The sequence below is a fragment of the Populus nigra genome, chromosome 3, assembly GCF_951802175.1.
Source record: "Populus nigra chromosome 3, ddPopNigr1.1, whole genome shotgun sequence".
Taxonomy (NCBI): Eukaryota; Viridiplantae; Streptophyta; class Magnoliopsida; order Malpighiales; family Salicaceae; genus Populus; species Populus nigra.
In genome coordinates this window covers 17412807-17424576 of record NC_084854.1, presented here as the reverse complement: position 1 = coordinate 17424576, position 11770 = coordinate 17412807, and the positions used below count along the sequence as shown (strand labels likewise).

The following is an 11770-nucleotide window of genomic DNA, read 5'->3' as shown; positions in this document are numbered from 1 at the left end:
AATAATTTTTTGTATTAAAATACATGTTAATGATTTTTTTTATTTTTTAAAAATTATTTTTGATATCAGCACGTTAAAATGATCCAAAATATATAAATCATATTAAATTTTAATAAAAAAAATTAAATTTTTTTAGAAACACGGTTTGCACCATATTTTCAAACAATTTCTAAAAATATCTTAATTAAACTAATTTTAAAGCTAGTAGTGAAACTCGTCATTTAAAAACAATGCCAAGTGACCATCATGAATCAATTATAATCATAAATATCTTTATCAGTACCAAGTATGACATAACAACTAATTATTTAATTTTTTAAAAAAAATATTTTCTTTTTTCATGAAGTAATTTCAAGTTATTGAGAATATCAGGTAAGGAGGACAATGATAGGTTTGAAGGCAAGCAGTACGACGTCATATCTTGACTGGCTTACCAATTATCAGTACGGTACCACCTTTCTCAATTAATTGTAATCTTTTTCTGGTATGTTCCCTTGAGTAGAACCTACTCTCTCATCATTAGCAAGCGAGTACCAATGAGCTAGTGACAACCACCAATATTTTTATCAATAATGAATATGACACAATAACCGATAACTAAACTGGCTGGAAAAATATTTTTCTTTTTCGCGAGTTAAATTCAAGTGATTGAGCATATAAATAAATACACACTAGGTAATGCAAGTCTTGAATTGTGGACTTCATGCACACACTATAATAGTTTACGCATTTTCTCTTCAGACACAAACTCTCTCCTCGCCCATTCTCTTGTATAATACACATTTCTTTTTTCTTTTTTATTTTTCGGTTGAAGGTTGAGACAGAAAATCAAAACGTGTGCCCAACAATGACCAAGCAGGAAAGCATTTCAAAAACAGTTCATGATGCTTTTATTCTACAATGGGGAATCCTTGGTTCTATCAGGTCACTGTGTGCAATGCAGGGAGAGCTGGAGATGGTGTTGGTATTCAAGTGAAGGGTGATGACAAGCTCAAGTGGGCCGCAAATAGATCGTGATTGGAGGACAACATGGAAAACCAGTGCTATTTTGGTCGGAGAGTTGCTGTCCTTCCGTGTTAGAGCTGCCGACAACAGATAACTTCATGGCATGTTACCCCTAGAAACCCGCCGTTCGGCCAGACACACGAGTGTTCAACTGGAGTGCAAGAAAGTGAGGGAAGATATCTGTGTTATGACTGCTAAATATGTAAATGTTTGCAGGCTATGAACATCCACGTCTGACTTTATACTAGCAGAATCAATAGAATTTAGCGTCCAGGGTAGATTTATTGATACTAAGGGCCATTGTCGTGATGCTGACTGCAGAAGAGAATAGCGGTCCAATTGGCATCGGTTGTGATTACAGGACAATATGCAAGATTTTATATTGCCTTCGCTATCCACAGAGTTTGCTCATCCCTTTTCTTTATATTCTTCAATCTCTCCATGAATTCCACTTTTTTTATCCTCCTTTTCCCATTATCATCACTACATCTTCGATACTTCTAGTGTATTACTATTTCGCTTCTCCTTCCACCAATTTCCATACTGTTGCAGCTGCCTCTAAATTCCCAACCACATATAAGCTAGACTTGGTACAGTGCTGTCATGAGCAAACGCCTCCTTTTCAGTGCAGATACGTGATGGGAGACATCGAGAGATTCAGAACTATAAATTGAGCGATGGATGATAGAGCATAACGAATAGTATGCTCTCCACATTTCTGACACCATCTCACTCCAAAACATGAGTCTAACAAACTCAAATGAATATACCTTCCAGAATTTAAGATGAGATGAAATGTGAAGAATCACTTTGCAGTCGTTGTGGAAATCCAGACAGTTCCTAAACCACAAATCACAATGCCTTCAACTCCAGACAAAATATTTGTCTGGAAAATTCCGATTAAACAAGTGAGATGATCATTACATTTAATCAAATCATTTTTCTATGGAAAAAAGGATAAAATAATTTTTAAAAACTGCACGATCATCTCATACCTCATTCAAAACTCAAATTTCCGTTATCAAACAATCATTTTACATATACTACATGATATAAAGACACCAAAACTACCTGTTGCTAACTTGAAGCATCCTTCGTCTTTGCCTCACCAGCAATGAATTTCTTTCCAACTTATGCATAAAGGCTTTGATAAAGTACCAAGCAGCAAGTTTGGAATCTGGATGAGGTCCTTTCTCAGGCATTAGACTTGTAATGTTTACTGATTAACCATTGGCTGACTCGTAACTATTCAATTTCTAGGACACAGTGTTGGTGTTGCTCAAAATCCTGTCAAAGCATGCATGTCACTTGATGTTTTCTTTTTTTTCTTTCTCTGTTTTTCTTCTCTTGTATCAGTCCTTGCTTCCAGACGTTTTGACTGCTGTGAGCGGATTTCTAGTAACTTTGCTTTTGCATCTCTAAAGAGTGCATCTGATCTTGAAGCCATCAATTGCTGATACATTGAATTGACAAACAAAAGTTTTAAGCAAAACAAAGAATTAAAAAAAAATGCTTTTTTTTAATCACAATTGCCAGAAGTTAAAACTAATTCACACCTTGAGATGATCCATCGCAGCAAGATTGAAACCCAGCGTATCTTTGCATTCCTGAGACAAGCTCAAATGAGATATTGTTAATACAGGACCATATATTTCTCATGCTCTCACAAAACAGAAAAGGGAAAACACTGTCATAAACATTTAAAAACTATAAAAAAAGAAGTTCTGTTCCCAGATATTGTTCAAAGGAAAAAAAACCAACGAGACATTTTGTCAAGAACATCATTGAGAATGTCCAGCATAACTAGATGAAAGTTCAGATAGAATCATGTCACGGGCTGAATTTCACTATCCAATCCAAGAAATACTAAGATAAGAGCAAGGACTCTAAATGCTGAATTGTATGACTACCTTGACTCTTTCATAAAGAATGTCTTTGAGAAGAGTCAACACCGGTCTTGCAGCTGGGGTTGTAACCAACTGATTGTAATGTGTCTGCAATAGCACAGTAGCAAGCCTGCAAACAAGCTCAACCTGGAAAGTGGTGTAAAAAATGATTATCAACAACTATTTGAAGGCAACAAAAAAAAAGCACACCCTTGCATGCACAAAGCAATGGACATACATGCCTCATAGTTAGAACCCAATCTCCAGATGGATTGATGTAGTGATCACTATTAAAAGCTATGATATAATGATTTATAGTATGGCCAGTTGTTAATCTCCATGTTGATGTTTAATTACAGAAACTAAAAAGATCACAACATTTCACATGCCATTTAATAAATGTAAACAAAACCCTCTAAATTCAACCACTTCTGTATGTAAGACTGGAAGTCTATTAGTACCAACCTTATCGGGATTTGAGGTCCAGTCCTTAAAGTAAGACAGAAGCTTCAAGCCATCTGAGAATGGCAAAGCCTGCACAGAAATCATTTGCCATTAGACTTCAAGAAAATAATCTGAATACTAAACCTCCTAATCACATGTGCACAAGGTTATAGCATAATCAATTGCCAGAGGGAGCAAAAATGATCGGTTTTTTAGCCCAGTTTTGAAAGGCATTTTAACTTTACAGGAACAAAGAAGGTGCATGTAGCAGCAACATGGAAAAAAAAAGGTTCGTCATTTTTCATTGTTGTTTCCACAACAGCTATTTGTTTGGATGATTGATATCTCGTCTGTCTAGAACAAAATTTGTCTGTCTAGAACAAAATTTGGGTGTGCGCACATGTGTGTGTGATAGAGAGAATTTTGAAGGTCCAAGTGTAGGTGAAATTACTAGAATGAGAAGAGGTGGTATGACAGCAACGACAATCACACATTTTCCAAATACCAGGTTACAGTATGCACCCTTAGGAGGTTGGATTAGGTAATGCTAGGACAGCTGATGTTGCAAATTTGGCCAGCTTAAGTTGCCTGTGGAGGATCACACTAGGAACTGAATAAATTGGTTATATTCTGCATAATTTCTGTGCTAGACAGAGTGGTAGAAAATGAATTTAATGAGCAGTGATCTGGAACTTAATTGATACTGGAACATGGAATCTATAAACTTATTGAAGTTTCATATAGAGTGATGGATGGACTTGTAAAATTTCTTATCCATGGCAATTTACCCCGACAAAGTCTTTGTATAAAGCAATACAGATATTTACCACATATAGAAAGGACCTATTTCACCTACATTTTCACATGTAAATGGAGAAAATAGTACTCCTATATGAGAACATTGTGTGATGGCTAAAGTACCAGTAATGTCTGCTCCAGATCATTGGTGTGAACATTTGTGAAAGCATGGAGAACATAATTAGATGGAGAGAGCCCACGCATGATAACATTTGGTTGGTATTCTGTAACATTTCCCTTGGTGTTCTCCTCCTGAAAAAAATTCGTAGGCAAATAGCTTTCAATAACAATCATGTTTCAACACAAGCAAGCTTAACCTAGAGGTTGTACACTCGGTAGCTTCCTTCAGTGAAGCAAGCAAGGTTCCAGTTTACATTATAATAATGTAATAGGGAGGGCTGCCCTCCATTGGGTAGCCCAGGGCCTGTTGGGCCTCCCAATGGACCTAAAAATAATAACCATGTTTCAGGCCTCTGTACTTTTTAATCACTTCCACTCAACCACGTACAACTTAGTGTCCATGACCAAAGTGTCCAAACATCCGACTCAACTAAAATTCCAATGTTATTCTATTGTGTCTTTCGATTCTAATGCTCAACTCGTTCTAGAATAAAGTGTGATACGAAGAAGATGGGGAAAAAACATCAAGAACATGCAAATAAAACTCAAAATAGTTTGCTGAAACTCGAGGTTTAGCACTCCAAGACTACCTTGTTTGACAGTCATCAATTAACCAGAAAATCTACACCTCCCATTCACTTACCTCTCTTTCTTGTTTGTTTGTTTCTTCTTTTACCTATAAGTTCGCTGAGACTCAAGAATTGCTACTCAAAGACTAGCTTGGTTGACAATCATCATCAACTAGTAAAATATACGCTTGCTGCTCACTTTTCTCTTTGTTATTTTTCTTTTCAGTATACAAATAGCTAACAGAATCAGGTAAAAGGGAGCAGAAAGGGAGTTTTATTGTAATCAAATAGAGAAGAAAAGCATACCTGATGTTCAGCAATACGCTTCAATTCTACCTCTGCTACATCTAAAGCATCAAGAATTAAGTCGGTTGCAGAAAGGGTTTCTTGTGTTTTCTTCCCTGCCAAGGCAACAGCTCCCTCCTCTGGAAGTTCTTCTCTAGGCACATGCTTGTTTTCAAATGCATTCTCAATGTCAGCTTCAAACATTTCTTCCAACCTTTTCTCTTTCTCCTCCTGCAAATCCAATAATGCATTATGTTAGTTGAAAACCAATCTCAGCCATTATTTGCACCAAAGGTGCATTAGGTGAACATTAACTACCACACTTGAAAAACAACAATAAGAAAGCACCTCAATGAAAAAAGGCTCCTCAGTACGATCCCAGCGACGTAGTGATCGATCATGGGATCCTGTAACAAGAAAATCACCACGACTACTGATTGCAAGACCCCAAACATCTGCATGATGTCCCTCAAGGGTTAAAAGAAGCTCAAATTTATCAGCATCCCAGTATTTTACAAGCCGATCTTTTCCGACGCTAAACATATAATGGGTATTCCGCACAAATTGCACTGCCATGACACTAAAACAGAAATAGCTCATTAGAATTACTCTTAAGCCCTCGTCCACGCAATAAGAAATTAAAGGAAAAAAATTTCTTCATGTGCCTTCAGAAAAAGTAAGCAGCACCTATCACCATGAGCAAAAAGGGATTTGTGGCAGTCACCAAAATCCAAACCCCAAATCTTCAAGTTTTTGTCTGCGGATCCAGTAACAATCAAATCTCCATCTGATGAAACATCCATACATAGCACAGGCAGCTTGTGACCGTATAATGAAAGGAAAAATTTGAACGAGTCCAAGAAGAAAACCTGAATACCATTGTATAAATGTGTTAAAAGACTCGAAACAATAAGAAGCTCAAAGAAATATTGAATATATTATTTCAAATATACAAGATCCACCTAAAGTGAAGGGACTACAATAACAAAAACTTTTATCAGCTATGCAATCTCATCAAGGGATTCAGAAATTAAGAGCTTCATATCAATAAGCACCCATCATAAAATCTGTAATGAGAATCACCGCTCAATTGGCCAATTAATTTCCAGTGCTTTATACCAATTACTTTAATTCCGAGCCAACAACAGGAAACCTTTTATTGAAATTCATAATGGTCAGTAGCGCTCACATCCTTCAATTGAACCCCCCATCCTAGTTCTCTTGGAAACACACCAGGTGACTTTACGAGATTGTCTAACTGTCACTCACAGCACTCCATCTTTGCTGCTTTGTAATGCATAATGTTCAATCATATATCAGAGTTAATAGCTCACTTTAGTGAATCAATGAATGTGATCAATGTATAACTTAGCATCTCTCCCTCTCAATCATCTTGACTCCAAACTAGCATCTGCTCCATTTCTGTTCATTTTTACATGATATGATTATCAATGGTGGCCGAAGTGAGACGAATAGGTTTTAATGACTTTTAACTAGCAGCAAGGAAAACACAGTTGCAGGAGTTAGCTAAGAAGCCTCACTTAGTAATCAAGTTATTTGAAAGGGACCCACCAAAGAATCAAAATCCCATTCCATGGTCACAGATAAAGTTTTATTGGCCTCTGCTTGCAGTCTTAATCCATTAAAATACAATTTTATGGCTTGACCTTCCACTAGGGCATTTCACAAATTTCTTTGATGGGTTCTAACAGACAAGAAAGAGTTAAATATTTGGATCATGTCAATTTAACACAATCCAATTAGGCGAGGGAAAATAGAATTGACAAGATGGCCCTAAGCATTTTAGGTGGATATTACTACAGGTATCAAATACACTTTGTTCGTCTAGATGCCATCAGCCTATGCTTCATATTACTAGACAAAATAATATAATGAAATGTCAAAACTGAAAGAATATTCAGAAAATGAATTTAGGTGACAAATGTAAAATAGTAGGTTGAAGGGGTAGATCAAATATAAGTGAACAAAAAAAATCTACCATAGCATGTTTTTTCAAAGAGCAAAGATGATTAGGCAATAACCTAGCATAGATACAACCTAGCAAGATCTTAAGGAAGATATCCATCCACTAAACTAACTGACATGAAAAAAATCAAGTTCAAATCATATAGCATCAGAAAAGACAACTTGACCTTGACTGTACAATCCAACAGTGCAACAGCAATATATTTAGCATCAGGGCTAACTACAACCACGAGAACATCATCATTCATCTTCATAGCCCTTGTATTTGACAAAACAAGGTTCTTCGAGTCCTGTAAATTAAACAGAAATAATCTTGCCTCAATAACACAACAACTGTGGAAGCTGAATTACTCAGGTTGAAAATCATAAAAACATGCTAGCTACCTAAAACTTAAAAAATAGGCTAGAAAGACAGTTTCTCAAATAATAACGCTAAAGATATGAATATTTTTACTAACATATTCACGTGGCTTCTTATGTGGTAAGCAACACATTACATATGCCAAGTGCTGCAACACTTCCAACTAAAAAAAAAACATTTTATGATAAATGCAACTTTTTTTCAAATGGACACTACGGTTTGCACCATATTATGCTCCAAAAGAAAGCATGATAACGTTTACATGCAAAGAATTTTCAATAGGAAAAATGCTGGCAAACAGTAAAAAATTGTATAACACAAACATAAATAAAAGGAACAGAATAGAAGGCCATACTTGACCAGGTTTCTGTTTGATTTGATACTCCCAGAACTTAACATCGTGATCAGCGCTGCCTGTGACAAAACCATTTTCATTTGGAAGAGCAGCAATAGACCGTACAGGCCCACCATGAGCTTCCAATGTGTCAATGCAAGTACCGCTACCAATGTCAATTACCTCTATCTTTCCACTTTTAGTTCCAACAAAAGCATACTTGTTCTGTGGGATGATTAAACCACATAGTCCATAATCAGAATCAATGGTCCTAAGGCAAGAACCAGTACTTGGATTCCAAATCTTTACAGCATTGTGACTGGTTGACATCAAAAGAGTATTGTCTGAACTGAGTGTAACACTTCTGACATCAGAACGGTGCCCTTGTAGCTCAATTGCTAGAGTTTTTGTGGTTGTGCTGCTTTCAATGGAGTAAAATTCCAATAGATTATTATTCAAAGACAAAGCTAAAGTTGCCAAGGAGTTCTTTGGAGTAATTGGACTAAATGAAATGGAACAGATCTTTTTGCCAGCTCGAACAGTTTGAAGATGTTTAAAAACATCAGAAACGGTAACTGTGGGGGTATTTCCATCTTCTTCGGATGCATGTTTTGTATCCTCTTTAGATTCAGTTGTCCCAAGTGCCCCCTTGGCAGATTTCTTCTCTTTCTTCCTATGAAGCCTGCGTTTAGCTTTACGGCTTGCTACGACATCTCCTAGTACATGGAATATGTCCACAGTCTTCCCAGCCACTTGACAAGCCAGTAAACTTCCAGCCTTGTCGAATCTCACAGTTGCGACTCTATCTTTGCTTTGCCTCTTAATCTCACCAAACAACTTCAGGACTTCCCATTTATTTTGAGTAGGCATATCTCCACTGTTCACAATTACAGCTCCTTTTTCATTGGATATGGCTTGTGTATTTTCTGAGTCATGCTTGATTGTATAAAATCGAATTTCTGGATCTGCTGAACCAGTGACTAAGTATCTCTCCTCTGGGTCAGCATCCATTGCCCAAATTTCACTGTGGTGTCCACTAATTATTTGCATACAGTGCTGTGTTTCTAGATCCCATACTCTCAAAAATTTGTCTTTTGAAGAACTAACAAGTTTTTTAGTGGACTCCAAGAAAACAAGGTCAGTAACCTGAAAAATGAAAATGACACAGATGGAAATGAACTTTATGCCAAACAATTATAAACAAGAAAACCAAGTGATGGAAATGATATTTCCCCCGCTAAAACGAAAGGCTGTAGAAACAAACCTGGTCACGATGCCCACGAAGGCGAAAAAGGCCTGTTTCTCCAACAACATCCCACAGTATAACATCATTATCTTTACTTCCAGATGCAAGCAAAGCCCCAGGCTTGTTATAACGTAAAACAGTCACTGCCCCTTTGTGGCCATTCAGTGTGGTCTCACAGGTTCCTTTCTCACTATCCCAAATTCTTATACTACCATCAGCATATCCAACCGCTACCTGCATTCAAATTCAAATTAATTTGTTTCCACTCTCCCCTATATCAACCTATTTACGGTATCATACCCCTAGGTATTCTTGAAAAAGATTCAAAATCTTTAAGGATACCAAAAACCATATAAACCAACAAATTTCCATTTCCATATATATAATAAGTTGGACTTGAAAAGTCCGCAATTCGTTATCATCACAGCAGGATAATAAGACTGAAATAGCTAAAGCTTATACCCTATTTTTATCCTTCAAAACGAAAAAAGGCTAAAGCTTTTAGAAACCCCATTTTCTCTTCATGGTCTAGACTCCATTTCTCCATTAAATTGAATGAAATAGAAACAGTATCACTATTCACTTAATTTCGATCTTCTCAGCTTAATTAACATAGAATATTCAATTCCAACCACAAATTTAGAAAGAATATTTGTACCAGAGAGGAGGAAGAAGGCGAGGGTGCGATAGAAGTGACAGCGAGAGAGGGACCACTGCGAGAAGAAGAGGTAGAAGGAGCTAGGGTTTTGGTGCAGATGCCTTGACGGACGTGCCAAACACCGACCTTCTCGAGCGCCGGCGTGAGTAAGTGCTTCCCTGAGCTGTCGTATGCAATGTTACCTTCTACCGATGCTATTACACCAAACGATAACGCTGGCTCGTACCTTAGGTACGACTTGACCATTGCTGCTTTTGCTTGCTGCTATGGCTGGCTGCTATGGCGTTACACAAGTCCTTGAGGTTTTAAGGGTTTAACAACAACTAAACATGTATTTATTCACTAGCTGTATGGGGTTGGGGAATGGAGAGTATATTTTGGGCCGACGTAAGCAACCATGGACATGAGCCCAATGGGTTAAATTCAATATCTTATTGGCAGTTATGGGCCGGGTCCTCTGGTCCAAACCAGTCCATCTCTTCACAGGGTTTTCCTCCAACCACCTGATCAAACATTCAATTAATTAATTAATAGGAGACTAAGTCTACCTTTCCTTTCCTATTTATTTAAATGCAAACTATTTATGTTTTAGATTTATGAAAACTTTACTTCTCACAATCCAATCAAAGGTTTTAAGTTTTAACCTTAACAAAATAAAAAAAATTATTTGGCACAGCATGGTTCCCTTTTCATTTTATTATTTTCCTTGATAAATTATAATATCTTTTATATATAGAATATCTCGGGTCAGTTTGCGTATACCGAATTATATCTTTGCATCCTAAACAAGGATTGAGAAACATAACTTGCACCTTTCAGTCCATGGCCATAGGCAAAGAGAGTCAAACCAAATAGAAAGCATACATCTTGACTCACATTTACTTTACCAGCTCAGCTATTCACGAAAAATTAAAATTATAATCCCTCTTCTTCGCACAACGCAATGAGAGATAGATCTTACTCGGCCGGTCAATTTCTAGCACCTAGATCAACCTGTGTTATCGTTGAATAATCTGTTTAAATTGTTGAACTCGATTAAATATCGAAAGTTTAATTTACCAAACTAGTCTATGGGTTTCAAATTACGTAATCTGCTCAAACCAAACCAATCAGAGACTTGTCAACTAACCAAATAACAGGGACTTTAGCACCACAGCAAGTTAATGAGGTGATCATAAGTCACAACTAACCTCACCAAGCAGCCGACCAGGTCCCTCAAGTAAGATTAGTTTCTTCGCAGAGCTTCATTTTCATCTAACGACTTTGTCCGATCAGGGTCGGAAATTAATTAACTTCCATGCATTTTTCTTCCATATATTTTAATAAATCGGTGCGTATATTACTATATTTACCTATCGAAAATGATTTGAACCATTTGACCGAACGTCAGCTCCTCCTCCACTCCAGATTGCTTGTCTAACAGGTCTCAATGACATTCAAGTCATATGATACGGACATCCAAGCTTTGATCAGATCTAAAGCAAATGTCGGCATCCTATTTTATGAATAATAATTAATTAATTAATTAATTTAGAAATACGGTACATGTTATTTTTAATTTAAAAATGTGTCAACAAAAATTTAAAAACTCTTAAACGCACCGTTATGCCGAACACTGCGATGGATCAGCAGCACTGATCACTTTTCTAGCAAGTTGGGGCTACAAGACAACGATATGTATATACAATTACACATGTTGGGTTAATGTTGTTGCTGTTCCACTAGAAAAAGTGCCAATTGCCCAAAAAGATTATCATCACACAAAGCAACATGGCTGTCAAGTGAGAACGAAGGTATATTAGTCAAAACAACGTATGACAAACGAGGCTTTCAAGAAGTCAATCCCATTGCCCCCATAAGTTACTTTCTTTGAATTTGGTTCTCGACAGTGTTTTATGCAGATTTATTTTTTATATTTTTAGATTATTTTAATGTTTTGGTGTTAAAAAATATATTTATAAATAAAATAAAATATTATTTTAATATACTTTCAAATAAAAAATATATTAAAAAATTATTATTGCCGTAATTTCAAACACCCTCTCCATTAATTAATTTTATCCAAATCCAGCTAGCAC

At 36.5% G+C, this 11770-nt stretch overlaps 1 protein-coding gene across 1 annotated transcript; it reads right to left on the bottom strand.

The window, feature by feature from the left end:
- Positions 1 to 1863: 1863 nt before the first annotated feature.
- LOC133688024 (uncharacterized) lies at positions 1864 to 10007 on the bottom strand. Its single transcript, XM_062107394.1, has 12 exons — positions 9693 to 10007; positions 9053 to 9268; positions 7810 to 8934; positions 7261 to 7383; positions 5795 to 5976; positions 5456 to 5687; positions 5129 to 5338; positions 4257 to 4385; positions 3357 to 3425; positions 2916 to 3038; positions 2562 to 2612; positions 1864 to 2458 (listed from the first exon to the last, which is right to left on the bottom strand). Exons 1-12 carry the CDS (start codon positions 9936 to 9938, stop codon positions 2285 to 2287), a joined length of 2880 nt encoding a protein of 959 aa, XP_061963378.1. The 5' UTR covers positions 9939 to 10007; the 3' UTR covers positions 1864 to 2284.
- Positions 10008 to 11770: the final 1763 nt, after the last annotated feature.